This window comes from Bos indicus, chromosome 8 (genome assembly GCF_029378745.1).
Source record: "Bos indicus isolate NIAB-ARS_2022 breed Sahiwal x Tharparkar chromosome 8, NIAB-ARS_B.indTharparkar_mat_pri_1.0, whole genome shotgun sequence".
Lineage (NCBI taxonomy): Eukaryota > Metazoa > Chordata > Mammalia > Artiodactyla > Bovidae > Bos > Bos indicus.
Window position 1 is genome coordinate 73,783,180 of NC_091767.1, and position 19,369 is coordinate 73,802,548.

Here is a 19,369-nt window from a genome sequence, read left to right on the forward strand (position 1 = left end):
GGATTCTTTGCCACTGAGCCACTAGGGAAGCTTTCACATGCTTTCTTGAACTCGAAGCCCTGCATGCATGGATGCTTGATGGCCATGTTTCATATGTGAAGAGATGGTGATTCCAAGGAATATACAGAGCAGAAGGGTGATGCTGTGGGAGTCAGCATCAGAACTTGGGGCTCACCGACCCCAAAGGCCATCTTCTTTTCCCTGCCTGCTGCCAGACTGGGTTGATGAGATGTCCCTCTAAGACAGAAGCCAGGCCCTCACAGGGACAGATGGCTTAGGATAGTCACCAGGGAAAAGGCCTGTAGGTTCCGTGCAAGTCGTTTCCAGGCTCTGTCCTCCTCGGAGGGGCATCTCTGCTCCCTCCGGAAATGACTGTGACACTCTGCCCTGTTCTCTGGAGCAGCTCTTCCCAGGAGAGCTTCTGTGGAAAGAGAACTGTGGGAAAACATGTGGAGTCATTTCGTGGACACGATTCTGAGTGTCGTTCATTCTGGCAGGAAATGTGTTTATTCCCCAAAGTCCTCAGCTTTGCCTGTGTCCTGAGTTTTCAAGGGTTCATAACTCTAAGAGCTGTTTTTGGATAGGGAGGGAACCGGATATTTTTGGTACGTGATAAAGCTGTTGTGTAGAAAATAGGACCCTGATGGTAAAAGGCACAAGTGAATGACCTTGGCGAGGGGAGTCAGTGGGAAAAGGTTTGCACTCAGCTTCCCTGGTGGCTCTGTGGTAGAGAATCCTCCTGCCAGTGAAGGAGACAGGGTTCGACCCCTGGATCAGAAAGACCCCCTGGAGAAGGAAATGGCAACCCATTCCAGTATTCTTGCCTGGGAAATCCCATGAACAGAGGAGCCTGGTGGGCTACCTTCCATGGGGTCACAAAGAGTCGGACACGACTGAGCGACTAAACAACAATTACAGCAAGTGATACTCAGGGTGGTCCCAGGAAGACTCCTCAGCTCCCAGGGAGCTTATTAAAAGTGCAGATTCTCAGGTCCCCACTCAGGCCTACAGACTCTGAAAGTCTGGGAGTGATGTCCAGGAAACTGGGTTTTAATTATCTCTCAAGATAATTTTCTCTGAAGTTTGAGGAGCCTAGCAGCTGATGATCTGACATATGCTTGGGGTTGAACAGGAAAATCTGGTTGTGTTCCCAGGAGGGCATGCCCTTCTGAGCTTGACCTATCTTGCAGGGTGATGTATGAGCTGGAAGGGAGCATTCATTCATTTGTTGAAAATACATACTTCCTGTATCAGTGCCTCCACACCCTGCTCTGGGAGACTTTACATCCCATGGAGGAGGGTGGGGTGGGGTGGAGTGGGGGCTAGAGTCAGAGAGTAAAGTGTGCTCAGTCGTGTCTGACTCTTTGTGACCCCATGGACTGTAGCCCTCCAGTCCTCTATGCATGCCATAAAGAAGGGAAACCAGATGCAGAAACTGCTGCAAATGGGAATGTGATCCTGGGGTGCTGACATTTAACACGATCAGAAGGGAAAAAAAAGCCAAGAAGCCCAAGGAAAGAGCAAGGTGAACGGATTTCCAAAGAGAGGGCACTGCCCCTGCAAAGATCTGGGGGTGGGGGAGTTTGCAGGTCAAAGAATGAAACCTGGCCGGCCAGGGTGGCCTGAAGGTGGTGAGCAGTGGGTAGGTAGCAGAGATTACGTTGGAGAGATAAGTTGGGGCTGATTTCAGAACCAAAAAGAGGAGTTAAGAGTTTTGCTCTACAGATGATGAGCAGCTACTGGAGGCTTTGGAGGAGGGCAAGTGATGAAGCAAAGGGTGTGACTAGGGAAGATTCTGCCAAAACTATGCTACTAAGTCAAATTTTAGTCCTTTTTCTTTTTTTTTTTTGCTGAGGGCATGGGGAACCAATTTAGAAAGAAAACTTGGAATCACTTTGTCAGAGTTTCTATGTTAGCAGATGGAACAGACTTGTATTAGAAGTGTACCTCCTGCAGAAAAAAATAACACAGCATTGTAAGGCAGTTATATGCCTAAAAAAAGTATATATCCTCATTGCTTTCATTAGGTAACATTATATGTTTGTTATATGTATTACAATACCAGCTATGTATTTACCTATTAATTACATATGCTGCTACTTATAAAAAGTAAATTTTGTCAGAAGAAAATTCAGCTTTGATGTTCATATTTTCCAGGCATATAAAGCCAAGCTCAATTGATTGCACTTGAGCAGTGTCTGTGAGATTTGATCCATTTCAGAAACTCAACCTCATTAGTGTTGCCTGCACTGGCATTTTCTTAGCTGAGAACTGCTTACCTGGCTGTAGAAAATCTAATATATAGAAGAATGATTCATTGCTTTAGACATCAAGAGTCCTGGGTTTTGTCCTCTTGGTTGCATAAGTTTGAATTAACCTTGGACATGTCACTTTGGTTTGTATTTGAGTGTCTCTGGGCAGAGGATGAGTAATAATAATCATGGCAATTGGGCGAGAACTCTTCAAGACCTAAGAGAGACCACAGCCCATGCAAAGGCCCTGTGGCAGAGGGGAGCAGGCTGATAATATTATAGCAACTCAGTGGCAGCCTCTGAGCAGCTGGTGAGCAGAGTGCAAGGGGTAAATGGTCCAGGGTGATTTCTAGAGGTAGGCGAGGATCTTGTTGGGAACTTTAATTTTTATCTGGGACTTCCCTGGAGTGTGCTCAGTTGTGTCAGAATCTCTGCAACCCCATGGACTGTAGCCCACCAGGCCACTCTGTCCATGGGATTTTCCAGGGAAGAATACTTGGAGGGGGTTGCCATTTCTTCCTCTAGTGGATCTTCCCCACCCAGGGATCAAACCCACACTCCTCATTGCAGGTGGATTCTTTACCACTGAGCCATCGGGGAGGTCCAGTGGATAAGACTCTGCACTCCCGGGGCAGGGGACCTGGGTTTGATTTCTGATTAGGGAACTAGATCCCCCATGCTGCTACTAAGAGTTCGCATGCTGCAACTAAACATCCTGCCTGCTTCACTGAAGATCCTGCTGCTGTACTGAAACCTGGTACAGCCAAATAAATAGACAAATAAATATAAAAAAAATTTTTTTATCTGAAGAGTAAAGGGAAACCATTGGAGGATTTAAATTGGGGAGGAACTTAAGGTTGGACTTCCCTAGTGGCTCAGTTGGTAAAGAATCTGCCTGTGATGCAGGAGACCCAGGTTCAATCCCTGAGTGGAGAAGATCTCCTGGAGAAGGAAATGGCAACACAATCCAATATTCTTGCCTGGGAAATCCCATGGACAGAGAGCCTGGCGGGTTACAGTTCATGGGGTTGCAAAGAATTGGACATGATTTAGTGACTAAATCACATAATGTTGATAGATATGCTGTCTCATTGAATCCTCATGACCAATGTGTGTGGTACGTAATATCCCTGTTTTTTTTTTTAAATACTTTTCTTGATGTGGACCACTTTTTAAAGTCTTTATTGAATTTGTTAAAATATTGTTTCTGTTTTATATTTCATTTTTTTGGCCCCGAGGCATATGAGATCTTAGCTCCCCAACCAGGGATCAAACCCGTGCCCCCTTCATTGGAAGGCAAAGTCTTAACTACTGGACCACCAGGGAAGTGCCCGTATCTCTATTTTAAACCAATCCAGAAACTTAGTGTAGTGGAGATGAAGTAGCTCACCTTGCTGGTGGGGAGTGGAGCCAGGAAACGAAGCCACGTAAGCCTGACTAGTCCTCTGTACTCCCTATCAGACTACTTCAATAATAATATAACAATAACTGCAGTTTTAAAATGCTTTGAACTCTTAGGATGAACGATCGCCCTTGAATTACAAAGTGGTATTATGCCGCAGAAATCCGAGTGGTGATGAGATAGTGGATATGCTGGGGAACCTTTACATTTGATCTTAGCCGAAAGATGGAGAAGCAGTTGCCGGGGACCTTTTAAAAGGCCCCGTCTGCATGGCTCTGGTCCAGCATCTTCAAGTTCCCTGTCGTCCAGTGGAGGGTGTCACCGAAATAGCTATCAACATGTAAAAGGACTCGGTGGCTCCGGCTTGCCATTTGACACTGCCATTGTCCAAAAGGACTCATTGTCCGTGAAAAGTGCCCAAGGTCTTTACTTTCAGGGGTTTTGTGCCGGGAAATCAGATCTGGGCAGGTCATGCATGGTTTCACTGGAGCAGTCATGCCATGCCAAGTTTCTGCTTTCTCCTTTTTGGGTAGTCTGCTGGTTAAGTGGATGCTTAAAACCTGGTGGTAGAGTTCCATCTTAATTTTGAGCCCTTGTTCAGGGTTGAAATGGGGAAACAGCTTCTGGCTTGCACACCTGGAAGCTCCTATTGGTGACGACGACACTTCTGTTCCTTTCTAGTTGACCACGTGGTTCCTGAGCCTGGGACAAGCCTGCTGGCCGCCTTTGACCAGTGGCGGGAATGGGCTGACAGCAAGTCCTGCTGTGACTACTCTCTGCACGTGGACATCACTGAATGGCACAAGGGCGTCCAGGAGGAGATGGAGGCCCTGGTGAAGGACCATGGTAGGTTGTGCCCACCCAACACTTCCTGGAGGTGTTTCCTTCTCAGACCCTGAGCTGCCCCAGCTCTGAAGAAAAGCTGTGTGAATAGTGCTCCTAGGGGCCTTCTGCACCTGCCTTGTGTGCCAGGAGGGAGGGCGTGGCCTGCAGCTTGTGCTGGGCATGGCCATGGTCAGACAACTGGTCACAGCTTACTGGTGTAAGCACACTGTGTGCGTGCCAGCCAGGCTGGGGAGTTGAGGATGAGAGAGGGATTTGCTCTTAAAGGAGAAGAATGCACCCCCCAGGGAGGATTCTGGGTAATCTTAGAGGAGAGCCCGGGACCCTGAGTACAGGACTTCGGCAGCCTCTGTTTGCAAACCCAGGAGAACCAGGGTAGATTTGAGGGTGATGAGGCTCTGGAACCACATGAGGTGTCTTTTTTTTGTTCCATAGTGGGAGCCAGATTCTAAGGACTGGGTTCTGAAAGAATCCCAGGGATATTGGGATATTCCAGGGATATTGCGGGAATCTTAACCACCTCCGGGTGCCTCTGGGTCCCTCTTATCCACAGGAACCTTAGGGATTTGGGTGATGTTATCAGACAACATCATCTTTGGGGGTCTTCTTGACCTTGGCTATAGACAGGAGATCACATGGGGTCACATGTTGACCTCTTTGGATCCAAACCATCAAGGAAATGTCTATGCTCTATGGTTCTGAACTTCTAGGCTAAGAAATACCATGAGCTGAGAGTAAAATCTAGGCATAGATACGGTAGATACCTACAGATACAGTGGAAAAAGCTTAGAATGATAATCTGTAGTCTGGGGCTTATTTCTCTGCTCTTCCATAAACTGGCTGTGTGACCTTGGCCAAATCACTTAAATTTTATGAGTCTCAATTTAACAAAAAGTCTCACATGAGGATATTGGATTAGATACCCTAAGATTCATTCCCACATGAAAGAAACTAGGTAATCCTTGACCTTTCTCACTTTGGCAAATACTGAGACTCAAATGGATTAAATGCTAATAATGAATTTACTCCACATCAGCCTGGAGGGTTCCCATAGCAACTGTTGCCTAGCAGGAGAGAAGGGCCGAAGTGTCCCAAGGCATTGAACACAGGCAGCTTCCAGCACCTCCCGTGGCTTGAATTAAGCTCCAGGGCTAGCAGGTTGTCAGTACAGTTGTTTACCCTTGTGATGGATGTTGATCAGGGATGTTTGGTCTGGTGCTTTTGGAAGCAAGAAATCTAAAATGCCAGGGTGAGAGCTGTGACATCTGCTGTTGCACCCACAGACCTTGTCTGTCTTAAAACATTTCTGAAAAATCAGCATAGAAGGCAGTCAGTTTACCGGAGAAAAGACATTTATTATAGATCTTTGAATTCACTTTCTTGTTAAGGCACAACAGTTAGGAGCAAATTTCTTTCTAATGTTTAACTTTTAATTATGGTAGAATACAGCATAATGTGAAATTTGTCGTCTTAGTCATTTTAAATGTACAGCTCAGTGACACTAAGGACATTCCCACTGTTGTGCAGGGATCACCACCATCCATCTCCAGACCTTTCTTTCATCTTTCCAAACTAGAACTCTGTCTCCGTTAAACCATACCTTTCCCTTCCCCCAACCCCCATTCTACTTGTCCTTGTGAACTTGGCATATAGGTGGAATCCCACAGCGTTTGTCCTTTTGTGACTGGCTTATTTCACTTAGCAGAATGTCCTCAAGGCTCATCCACGTTGTAGCCTGTGTTAGAATTCCCTTCATTTTAAGGCTGAATAATATTCCATTGTATGGATGGACATTTTGTTTAGCCCTTCATCCATGGACACTTATTTTGCTTTTACCTTTTGGCTCTTTTGAACAATGCTGCTTTGAAAATGGGTGTACAAATACTGGCAATTTAAAATTTTGATATAGTTTTAAATTAAGAGAAACCATAAAAATATTAAAAAGAACCCTTATGCAGCCTAGTACCAGATTTGCCAGTTGCTGGTATTTTATCACCTTTATTTGCTTTATCTTTTGGTCTCTGCCTTTATCTCTGCCTCTCTTTATCTCTTCCTTTCTTCCTCTTTCTGAGTTTTTCTCTCCACACACATATACATATTATAACTTCCTTATTCCCATCCAGATTATTTGGTTTATCTGTGAGTCATATCTCCACCTCTCTATTTTGTCTGTCCTCTAGGGGTGAATTCCTTCCTTGTGTACATGGCTTTCAAAGATCGCTTCCAGCTCACGGATTCCCAGGTAAGAAAAGCCGGCTTTTCTTACTGGCATTTGGTACATTTGGGCCAATGCTGTTGTCTTTTTTTTTTTTTTTTTGGCATATAGTTGCTTTATAATGTTGCATTAGTTTCTGCTATATAACCAAATGAATCAGCTATATGAACACATATATCCCCTCTCTCTTGGACCTCTCCATCCCACCCCTCTAGGTCATCATAGAGCACTGAACTGAACTTCCTGTGCTATAATGCAGCTTCCCACTAGCTATCTGTTTAACACCTGGCAGTATGGTACTGGTACAAAAACAGAAATATAGATCAATGGAGCAAGATAGAAAGCCCAGAAATAAACCCATGCACTTATGATCAGCTAATCTATGGCAAAGGAGGCAAGAATATACAGTGGAGAAAAGACAGTCTATTCAATAAGTGGTGCTGGGAAAACTGGACAGCTACATGTAAAAGAATGCAATGGGAGCACTCCCTGACACCACACACAAAAATAAACTCAGCGTGGACTGCTGCTGTCTTCACAGCCGCCTCCAGTGTATGCTCACGGGAAATGGTTGGTGAATGAAGTCCCTGATGTCACTCCCTTCAGGGGATGGTATGAAGCCCGTGCCCTGGCCCCCCAGGACTGGTGTTCCCAGGCTCTGGAATCAGCCACCTGCCTGGGGCAGTATAACTGAGAGGGGTTCTCAGACCCCTCTCAGCAAACCTGGTGCAGAGCTGGTGTCACCCACCAGCTTCTCCTCATCTAAGCCCTGTAGGTTACCCTGCCTCTGTTGATTATCTGTTAATTACTGAGAGGTCCTTCTCTGCTACATGTGACCAGAAACACTGCCCTCAGGCATGTCAGAAAAGCTGGCCTTCATAGAAGCATCGAGGCGTCCTGGTGCTAGTCCTGGTGGTTGTCAGGGAGGTGGTGGTACTTATGACCAGGAACACTGAGTTCCCTGTCTCTGATCCCACGCCCTCCCTTTCTCAGATCTATGAAGTCCTGAGCGTGATCCGGGATATTGGAGCGATTGCCCAGGTCCACGCGGAAAACGGCGACATCATCGCAGAGGTGCGTGCTTCCGCGTTGTCACTGCCACATGACCCCCTGGGTGAGAGGCAGGCTCGAAGGAGTGGAGTGGCTGCCGTAGCTCACCTCTAGGGGGGACAAGCAGAGTGACCTGGGGGGACTGTGGGAACAGTCTTACGACAGCATGAAGGTCGGAGATGCACGTGCCCCTTGATGTGTTCTTAGGACGAACAGCCTTTCCATAGAGAAGTCCTTTCTCTCAGCGCTGTGATGTGGCTGCCTGCGGGGAGGCGGGTGTGGACACCCACATATAGATATGTCACCCTGTAGCCCAGGACTGGGGATACGTTGGCTTTTAGTATCCTAGGGGATAGCTGTACTGTTGGCGAGGCTGTAACTGACCTGTCATAACTCGGGCAGGACCGGGGATGGGATACCAAGCCCTCTCTTCGTGGGGTCTTGGGATGAGGGTCAAAAGTGCCACTTTAGTTTAATTTTGGTCATGCTGCATGGCATGGGGGATCTTAGTTCCCTGATCAGGGATCAAACCTGTACCCCTTGAATTGGAAGTGTGGAGTTGTAACCACTGAACCGGCAGGAAAGTCCCAGCAGTTCCATTTTGATGTCTCATCGGAGTGATTTTTACCCAGATCTTGGCAATCAGGCTCATGTGGGATCCAGTTCCCCCTGATAGCCTTGTTGTTGTCCAGTTTGTGTCCAACTGTTTGTGACCCCACGGGCTGCAGCATGCCAGGCTTCCCTGTCCTTCACCATCTCTCAGAGTTTGCTGTCCATTGAGTTGGTGATGACATCCAACCATCTCATCATCTGTCATCCTCTTCTCCTCCTGCCTTCTATCTTTCCCAGCATCAGCGTCTTTTTTAATGAAGTTGACTCTTCATATCAGGTCCTTCCAATGAATATTCAGAGTTGATTTCCTTTCAGATTGACTGGGTTGACAGCCTGGTTTTCTTTTAAACATTGCAGGAGCAGCAGAGGATCCTGGATCTGGGCATCACGGGCCCTGAGGGACATGTGCTGAGCCGGCCTGAGGAGGTGAGTGCCTGCTGAATGGAGGGGATGAATCTGTGTTCTGGGGTGGGCGCCGCCGGAGCCACAAAGCGCCCACTTCCTGCCTGTTGAGAATGTTGGTTTTTTCCCTTGAATGCTGATTTTGGTCCCTGGGGACGTCCCAGTCCGCCACTGAGAAGTGTCTACACAGGCAAAGTGAAGTATTAGAATGTGCTGTGGGGTAAAGCAGTGTGGCTTGTTTAACCTAACGACTCCTCTTTCTGTCTCTAATTCTCCAAGCCCTTCCTTAGGTAGACAAACACAAACAGCTTTTATTAGCATCCAGCAATAGGGGTTTTGTGGTTCATAACCCAGGGCCTCCAACATCTTGCCATAAAAGCTCTTGTAAGTATCTAGAAGGCAGAAGGGAGATTGTAAGTGTTTCCATGGTAAGTCTATATGCGGTATAGCACAATCAGCAGAGCGTGGTAGACCAAATCTTTCACAGTTGAGGGAGAAGAATTCAGAGCAGGGTTCTTGCTGGCCCAGTGGTTGAGAGTCACTGCTTTGGATGGCGAAGCTTGTGAGTGAGAAGGAGGGCTTACGTCTTACGTGACAGAAGAGTCTGTTTTTCTAAATGAGAATCTGTGGCCTCAATACTTTTCAGGAGCTAGCTCTTTAAGGAAAGGCTCAAGGTCAGGTTTTGGAGTTCCTGGTGGCTCTGAGCAAAGATGATGCTGGGAGTCTGATGGAAGTGAAGAGACTCTGTCCTGGGAAAAGGGATGGGCAGAGGAGGCAGATAAAATTGCCATGTGGATGATGACTTAAAATTATGATTTTTCCTCCCAGAAACAGGTGGTGGAAGATGCTGGGTCCGAGGGGTACGGATGGGACCAGGGCCCCCAGATCACAGCATTTCAGGCCTAGGACATCTGCACTGAGTCTGGGGAGGGGTCACTTGGGTTAGGACCCGTGGGTGCAGGGGCTCTGCTCCCCCTAGAAGAAAATGGGTTCTGAGCATGTGGCATTGAAGGTGCCATCAACAGGCTGCCTGGGGTGAGGAGAAGTGCCTCGTCTCATCAGGCTTTTCCCCAGGCTTTGTGGGGAGACATGAGGCTGAAAAAGGAGAAAGATTGTAGGAAAGAGGCAGAAAAAAGCAAAAGCGGAAATCACTTGGAGTGTTTTGCACGCACTGAGGGCTTAATTTCCTTGTTCTGCCATTCTTACCACATATGTGCACTCATACAGAGATACACACACACACACACGCATACATACACAGAGCATCACAGACACAGACATATACACAGAGACTCATAGAGTCACAGACACTCACAGTTACATCCATATACATACACAGACATATACACATACAGAGTCACAGAAACAAGAGTCGCAGACACAGAGACACACATATTACAGATACACACACATATACACAGATACACACAGAGTCACAGACACACATAATTACACACATTTACATACATAGACACGTGCACACCAGGGCACCTTCGTTACCATCTGAGACTCAGGACATTTCCTTCAGTTGAAAGGACAGCTGTGTCCAGGGGACCCGTTCCATTCTGCTTGCCTGTGTGTGGTGCTGCCTGGAGGCATTGCCTTTGTCACCTGGGTCTTTTGTGAAAAAAATCACAGGGGTGTGAAGTTCAGCATCAGAGAGCTAGCAAGTGCAGTTCCTGCCTGCCCCCCGCCCACTACTCTCAGTGTACACACACACACACACACACACACACACACACACACACACACACAGCCGGGAGCTCAAGCTCCGTGGGAAGCCAGTGGCCTGTGTAACCAGGTGGTGACGCCTGGGGCTGGGCTTCATTAGAATGTTTACTCTTAACCTTCATCCTGGAGCCTGGCTGGGAGCCCCTCCCCTCCAGTTCCAACCGTCCAGCAGAGAAGGGGAAAAGGATATTGTCTTCTGAGAGTAAACGTCTCTCCTCCTGCGGCCCAGGGCTCCTAGTGAGAGCTGCCTGCTGGTTTCCATCTCAGAGCCTTCCTGGGGGCTTGCTTCTCGTCTTATCTTTCCCACCATCTGCACTGCCTCCCCAGGTCCCGGCACACCCCGATCAGAAAGCGAGTTCCCCCTGGGTTTACTGAACAGGCCAAAGCTATCAGAGAAGAGGGGGCCTGGTTGCCATTATGACCACAAACGTCACCTGTTTTTCCACCTTGAGGCATGGGACATTTCTTTTGCAGCCGCTGCTGTGTTGGGACCCCTAGAATCCTCCTTTGGGAGCTGGCAGCCCCGGCAGCACTCCAATACGGGGAGGTCCTGGCTCCTTGAGGGGGTGGTCCTGTGGTCCCACGAGAGGCTGCTTTGGGACTGTCTGCTTTCCAGGGGCACGTGCTGCTGAGCTGGTTCAGAGGCACTGACTCGAGGCCAGGCACGGTGTGCGGTGCTTCTCCTGAGCAGATGCATCCTTAGGACAGCCGTGTGAGCCGCCAGGTGCCAGCTGGCACCTTCTCCTCGGCTCCCGGGGATGGTTTTTCAATTCATTGGTAGGGATCTGTTAACAACAGCGTGTTATATTCTGGGTAGGGCCTCCCAGGTGACTCAGATGGTAAAGGAGACCCAGGTTCCATTGTTGGGCCTGCAGTTCAGGAGACAAAGTTTCGATCTCTGGGTCGGGAAGATCCCCTGGAGAAGGGAATGGCTACTCTCTCCAGTATTCTTGCCTGGAGAATTCTATGGACAGAAGAGCCTGGCAGGCTATATAGTCCATGGGGTCATAAAGAGTTGGACACAACTGAGCGACTAACACTAAGTATTTTTCACATACTGTACATAAGCAATAAAGAGAATAAAACACGGCTGTATATTGAGGGAACTGAGCTTTAGTATGAAGTTAGGGAGATGCTGCCAGTGCAAAAAACACAGTTAATAACAGAATTCCTTCCTGGTTTCATGATCCATTGACAGCGTCCTGATGGTTAACTTGACTTGAACCACAGAAAACATACTCTTCTTTCTGCTGCTCTTTCCAACTCACCGAGTGAGATGGCTGGTAGGATTTCCCCCAGTTTTCAGCAGAGAAGATTGAAAGGGAGACAAACAGGGATGCAGAAATCTATTAATAGAAACCTCCTGTCCATCAGTGGTACCCAAGAGCATATTATGATGGAGGCAGTGCTCAGCCTGTAGGGGATGTCGAGGTGGATGAGAAAGTGGTCCTTTGTGAAGGGAATTTTGGGTGAGCTGGGGGGTGGGGGATGGAGAAAGAGGGAGATGCAGAGTAAGTAGATGGGGCGACATGTGATGGGGTTCTGAGCCAGTAAGAGAAGTAAGACTGGTGTCGGGGGAGTTCCCTGTTGGCCTAGTGGTTAGAATTCTGGGCTTTCACTGCTGTGGCCCAGGTTCAGTCACTGGTTGGGGAACTGAGATCCTACAAGCCACGCTGTATGGCCAAAAGTAAAAACAAAGCGTGCGCGTGCACACACACACACACACACACACACACACACACAGCCTGTTGTCTGGGTGGAGAGTGGGGTCCCGGAGGTGAAGGTGACAGAATTTTTGATGGAGTAGGAAAACTCCTAACTGGCATGGGATGACCGGGGTACAGTCATTACTTGGGGTGGCTCATCTTTAAAAGCAGAAAACGTGGCTCAGGTGACCACTTAAATCCCTGACAGCTCTATAAAGAGACAAAGACAAAGTTTTATTTTTAAACATAACACTGTTGTCATAATACTGAAGCCAGATTTCAGTGTGCATGAGACAATTTATGTTTTCTAGCGGAGGCATACACATGTACCAGGCTTCCCTCGTAGCTCAGTTGGTAAAAAATCTGCCTGCAATGCAGGAGAGCCAGGTTTTATCCCTGGGTCTGGAAGATCCCCTGGAGAAGGAAATGGCAACCCACTCCAGTATTCTTGCCTGAAGAATCCCATGGACAGAGGAGCCTGGTGGGTACAGTCCACGGGGTCACAGTATGTACATGCAGAAGGGTATGCATGAATCCTTCCATGGTTCTGGGTAAAACTTGGAGAGGTGGGGTTTATATGACCTTTTCTCTCCACATGACCATACTGCCCAGCTGGAGAAGGGGAGGGGTCAGAACTCACCTGACAGTAGATAAGCCAATCCAGACAGGGCTTTGGGACCCAGATTCTCCCACCAAACCAGTCTTAACAGAAACCACTCCTCTTGGGTAGGGGCCCCCTGGAACTGGCACTTCTGCTCCATTTATTCCCTAATGAGCCTGACTGTGAGTTCTGGTTCACCCCAGGCAGTCCTGGTCCACACCCGTTGCCCCGGGCAGTTATGAATAGCGCCTCTGTTCGCTTTCAGAAGAGTCTTGGGTAGAGACCGTGAATTCAGGCAGTCACCTGCACCCCTGGAAAGCACGCAGATTCTAGTGGAGTCCTGTTTGCACATCCCCTGTGTACTTTTTGAGGTGACTGCAGAGACGCAAGACGTCCCTCCTTTATGCTGCCGGGGCCAGAGGCCCTTCTGTTGTAACTGGAGCCACAGAGAGGGGAGGGTGATCATTCAGCTATGCCAGGAATTAAAAACACTTGGATGTTTAATGAGCTTTTTCAAGGGCTGTTTGGTTTGCCTGTGGGTCTCTAGACATCTCTCTTCACATAGTTGAGGCCCAAGAGACCAAGTATGAAGGATAGTGTCCTCTTATATTAAATTAGATCACCCGTTAGCGCAGTTTACAGAACTTCAGTTCTTGGCTGAACTCCCATAGAGACTGGTTAGCTAAGATGATTCAGTCTGGAGCTGGTCATGTCTTATGAAAAGTGGCAGCTCTTTATGGAACCAGCCTAGCTTTAACCATTAACCTGAAATGAAGTCACTTACTTGCTCAGTGAACATTTTTGAGCACCTGCTGGGTACCAGGAGCTACCCTGGGAACTGCCTGGAGGAAGCAAAAAATTCAAGAAAGACCCAGCCCCTCGCCTAGAAGAGTTAGTGGAAGTCAGCCTTTTGCCAGAATTTGGGAGGGAGCAAGAAGCTTCCTGAGGTCCTCTGTCTCATCATTGCATTTGTTCCTTCAGCTGCCCATGCTCAGCACACACTGCTGATTCCTCTGTATGATACAGTGACCTAAGAACTCGTCTTTCCTGATCAGGTGTTTAGCAGTAATCTCTTGGGGTCTTTGGAATATCATTCACTGAAAGTGAACAAGTGAAAGTGAAAGTCATGTCTGACTCTTTGTGATCCCATGGACTGTATAGCCTGCAAGGCTCTTCTGTCCATGGAATTCTCCAGGCCAGAATATTGGAGTGGGTAGCCTATCCCTTGTCCAGGGGATCAAACCCAGGTCTCCCACATTGCAGGCGGATTCTTTATCATCGGAGCCACCAGGGAAGCCCCATCCCTTGGGGTCTTTGGAATATCGTTCACTGAAGCATCAGGTTTAAAGAATCAGGTTATTGGTTAGAGCAGCCCTCCCATCTCATGTGGAAGGGCGTACCAGTCTATGGCTGGTGATGATGGGTTTGCCCATACAGAGGGGCCTTTGGTTTACACAGATCTGCCTGCCCCTGTTCCCAGAGCACTGTGAGATCGCATTGTTCCTTGGGTGAGGTTGGCTTCATTTGTGAGCATGGGACTGAAGCCCAGCACAAAAATTCCACATTGGATGTCTTGACTGGAGAGACCACACGCTTGGGGTGAATGCGCCAAGCTAGGAGCCATCAGTTTCTAGGCATGGTGGCTCTCAAACATTAGCAAGCATAAAAATCACCTAGAGTTGGTAAGACCCACCCTTCTGGGTCCCACCCCCAGAGCTACTGACCCTTTGGGTATGGGGGAAGGGCCTGAGACTCATGAGAAACTGCATTCCTTTACAGACTCCAGGTGGCTGCTTATCACACCTAGATCCATCCACAAGGGTCAGCTGGGCAAGTCACTGCCCTTGCCCTCCGTGCCACTGGGGGTAGAACCCTGAGCACGCATTAGTTTCTGATTCACTGTAGCCCCTCCCCTTGGGTGGAGGGTAGAGATGAGCTCGGAACTGACAGAACAGTGGACACAGTTCTCACACTGGGATGCTCTTCTGCAGGTCGAGGCTGAAGCCGTGAACCGTTCCATCACCATCGCCAACCAGACCAACTGCCCTCTGTACATCACCAAGGTGATGAGCAAGAGCGCAGCGGAAGTTATCGCCCAGGCCCGGAAAAAGGGTAAGTGTTGCTCGCGGTCTCACTGTGTAAGCGCAGGTTCTGGAGGGGTTGTAGGTCGGGGAAAGGACTGCTTTTCCAGCTCCTCCTGCCAAGTGGGTTGCTGTGCTCTCATCACTTTGCAGCGGTAACCTAATTACATCTTGGTGCGGCGGGCCGCTCCTGTTTCTCGCTCTGTTCCGGGGCTGCAGCCGTGTTGGTATCTAGTTAAAGCTGTGCACAGTGCAGGGTGGGTGGGCCACACGCTTTGCCTCCTGCCCTCACTTCTGTAGAAGAGTTGGATTTAATCTGATGCAGTCTAAATAAACCAGGCACATACACAGATGACGTCAGTTTCTCTCTGCCGCAGAATCCTGGGGAAGCTTCCATTGCAAAATGTGGTTCCCCTCTGTGGCAGGGAGTGATTTCCGCTGGCGTGTGTAAGAGAGGCTTGTGGGGGCATGGTTCTGCCCCGACCCCTGGCTTCCCTTCCTCCACCCCATCATCATATCCTGTTCTGGTGCCCCAGTGGCGCCCTGTAGATGGTGGCGATATATTCTGGGCTGAGGCTGGCTCTTATTTCCAGCGGCAAGGTTCTTGGAAACTAATCTACTAAGTACCGGTCCAGGGGATGTGCCCCGATCACCTTATCCATTATGAATGCAACACGGCCCTACTGTAGCTACCTTGACTATGAGTTCGGGTAATCACACCACCGTGGTCTCTGCTTGGGAGTGTAGCTCAGTACACAGAAAGGGAGACTGATTCTGTTTAGTGGACTTGAGGTGGATCTTGGCTGGATCTGGACAAGAGTATCATAGAAGGATCTTCCCTTTCTTCCTTCTCTCCCTCCATTATATTTCCCAACCCTATTGTCTGCATTTCTCCATCTCTGTCTCCATTTCTCTCTCTCTCTTGACTTTCTTCTGGCTTTCTCCTGGTCTCTGTATTACTTTCTTGGTCTTTCTCTCTCATTCTTTTTTGATTTCTTTATCTCTCTCCATGTATCTTTTTTTTCTCCATTAACAAGGGAGCCGTTTGACCTCTCTGGTTCATTCTCTGGTTCTCAGTGGGATGTGATCCATATGGATCAGGAGGATTTTTTTTTCACTGGTGGGTGAGTTGGTGCAAGACTTAGAACAGATTGCTCAATGACCACTGAGTCAGCTTGTCCCAAGAGCTGATGGCTTCTAGATGGCCCCAGCAATGAATTCCTGGTCCCTGTCCTCTGGAGCTCCCTTGGGGTCTCTGTCCTCAGGCGCTGCATGAAATGGTTGCTGCATTTACTAGTGTTTCAGAAACCTGCCCTCTCCTGGCAGCTAGAAGGAACTGCCTTTTTGCAATGGAACATTCTCTGGTGGCTGAGTTGGTAAAGTATCTGCCTGCAATGCAGGAGACCACCTGCAATACAGGAGACCCAGTTTTGATCCCTGGGTGGGGAAGATTCCCTGGAGAAGGAAATGGCAACCCACTCCAGTATTCTTGCCTGAGAAATCCCATGGACAGAGGAACCTGGTGGGCTACAGTCCCTGGGGTTAGAAAGAATCAGACACGACTTAGTGATTAAACCATCATCACCACTATTCACTTACTTAGAATCGGCTTTGAATTGTGTTTCTAGAAGACGTGGATGATTACTGCTGGTGACCCTCCCTCATCTGGGCCCTTTGTCACCCAGGCACACATCTGCAATGTGGGATTCAGCCTCAGCACCTAGCGCTAATCGTAGTATTGCTGCTTCCATGTAGAGGGGAGACAGCTGGCACTGTGTCTGAAAAGGGGAAGCTGGGCACAGCTTGTTAGTAACCATACCATACCCAAATGAAAAGAAGAAACAGAAAGTTAAGCAAAAATTTTAATATAGTTTCAATATAATTAAGCATTCAATTTAGCAGAATTAAACACTACAGCCGTGTTTTCCAATTCCAACTTTCACTTATCAGAATTGTAAGATGGAAGAGTCTCAGTCTGGGGCAGGTGGCCCTGGTCCTGCTGTGGGGCTGCAGAGCTCTGGGCTCGGGGCCCGCCCTACCAGCAGTGCTGCGGCTCCTCCTTTCTGTGTCTCAGCTCTTCTATTTGAAGCTGGAGTGTGTTATTAGAGTCCAGGCCCCCTCTGATACTCTGCGACTCAGCGCCCCAGGATATCCCCGTGTTTTCCTTATGATCTAGAACCTGCTTGGGTGTTGGGGTCTGAGCACCAAGAAGGGACTTCAGTCTCTTCATTCAGAACCTTCAGGGTGAGTCCAACTGTGCTTGCTTGTGGTTCCCAGAGTGGCTCTTGCATTCAACAGCTCTTGCCCTGTAGACCTTGAAAGCCTTTGCTTTAGATGAACTTGAGCTGCCAGAAAGGAATTTCTGGTGCATCCTGGTGTTAATTAGCAAGAAGGAGAAATCCTAGCCTGCTTGTAGGCTCTTTCCATCTTGTGGGAACTTCATAATTACTTTGGGAGGCGCTGGGGCAAGAATTTTTATACTTGCTTTACTCTGCAGCTGAGTAAACTGGAGCTCAGAGCTGCTGAAATGTGGAATTGGGCTTTGATCATCTGCATCTGACCTCAGGCCATGAAGGTCCCCACTAATGTCTGACTCACCTTCATGTTTTGAGATTATTTTAATATGGGATATGCTGTGGCTATCTCCTCGGTATCTGTTGGTGTTTGGTTCCTTAACAGACTGGGTAGAAACTGGAGTCTGACACTCGGCAAAGTCATGGAGAATGTGGAAGCCAGGATTCCCCAGTGACCAAGAAGAAAATCAATATAAAGCTGTATTGAATGCTAGTGCTCTGGGATCAGCATCCTGTCCTGAAACAACTCCCAGCCCCACTAGGCATTAGCTTGTGATGCTGGGCAGATAACTTACCATCTTTTGGTCCCATTTTCCGATCTAAATGGGGAGGATGATGCTTAAATGAGATGGTGCACACAAGGATTATATAATAACTGTACCTAATACTATGATGATTGAAGAGTGAGCATGTGTTAGTTGCTCAGTCGTGTCTGACTCTTTGCAACCCCATGGAGTGTAGCTCGCCAGGCTCCTCTGTCCTTGGGATTCTCCAGGCAAGAATATTGGAGTGGGTTGCCATGCCCTCCTTCAGGGGGTCTTCCCAACCCAGGGATTGATCCTGGGTCTCCTGCATTGCAAGTGGGTTCTTTACCGTCTGAGCCACCAGGGAAGCCCAAGATGGAGCCCAACTGAGGACTGTTTTCAGGGGCTGCTTGACTGGCCACAGAGCCAGTGTCACCCATGTTGCCTCCTTCATCCTGTGTCATTCAGCAGGACAGCATCTCACCGACCTCAGTCTGCAAACAAGGAAATGAAGGAAGACACAGCCAGCACCAGAATACCTGGGGCAGTTTTCACCCTTCCAAAGAACTTAGACCCTGGTCAGTTTCAAAGGCTGACGTCACAGAAGGGACACTGAAATGTGAAAATGGACTGTTTTGCCCCAGATCATCCAGCCTCTAGGAAATAGAACCCTTAGATCTAGACTCTGGACCTGTTCTCTTTTCATGAAGAATCCATTGTAGGGATTTCTCTTGAATAGGCTCCCTCCGACTGCATTTTATCCACGTGTGGACTTGAGCATGGTGCCGATGCCTTCTGTGTGTGAGTGGTGGCACATGGGCAGTGCCCACTGACCTCATCTGAGCCACATCCCTCCCCTACCCCCAAACCCAGATGTAGAAATGTTCACAACCCAAACTTGAGACAAGACTTCCTGTGCCCTGAGGTTCAGTAGGAATGGAGGGGGTGTAATGAGAAGCACATGGTCAAGGGCTCTGCGAGTTCCACCCCAACTTGGGGATGAATCCTTTGTGTTAAGTTAATGTACAGCCTAGTAATCTTGAGCCCAGAGAGTGCCCCATTGGTTGGGCTGTGAATGAATCTCACCAAAATTGGTGTTAGGCAGGGCTCTGGAGAAACAGAACCAATCTTTCCCTCTCTCTGTCTCTCCCTCTCCCTGTCTCTCTCTCTCTCACACACACACATACACAGATTTTAAAGAATTGGTTCATGCATTGTGGGCACTGGCAAGCAAGTGTGCAGGTAGGCTGGTTGGTTGGAGATTCAGGAAAGCATTGATGTTGCAATGGGAAGTCATCTGGAGGCAGAATTCCTCCCCCATCAATCCCCTCATCTCAGTAGCAGATGCTTACAAATTGGGAATTCAGTTCAGCCACTTGCAGGGTGAGACCCTGGGTTCAGTTTTCAGTCGGTTTGGCTTTGAGGCTGCTGAACATGAGGATCTCTTTTGGGGTAGATGTAGAAACTTTTGGTTCATTTATGGGACCCTTGAGCTGGGAATTTGAATCCCTTAGTCATCCTTGTCTTTCCTCACTTTGTCCAGTATAATTAGGAACAACCAGCTAATACTGTTATACTCAGGTTGACAAAAACATTCTAAGGTATCAAATACAGTCACCCAGAACTTTGCCTCTTTTAAGCACTTGATGTGGTATT

The 19,369-nt window shown here is 48.3% G+C and overlaps 1 protein-coding gene across 3 annotated transcripts in view; it reads left to right on the forward strand.

The window, feature by feature from the left end:
- Positions 1 to 19,369, forward strand: part of DPYSL2 (dihydropyrimidinase like 2) — a 118,587-nt gene that overhangs the window by 78,313 nt on the left and 20,905 nt on the right. For all 3 annotated transcript variants that reach the window (XM_070794950.1, XM_019966386.2, XM_019966387.2), the window contains 5 exons: positions 4,336 to 4,500; positions 6,678 to 6,739; positions 7,706 to 7,786; positions 8,732 to 8,800; positions 14,806 to 14,926. In XM_070794950.1, coding sequence (XP_070651051.1) covers positions 4,336 to 4,500; positions 6,678 to 6,739; positions 7,706 to 7,786; positions 8,732 to 8,800; positions 14,806 to 14,926 — 498 coding nt within the window. The remainder of the gene's footprint in view (positions 1 to 4,335; positions 4,501 to 6,677; positions 6,740 to 7,705; positions 7,787 to 8,731; positions 8,801 to 14,805; positions 14,927 to 19,369) is intronic.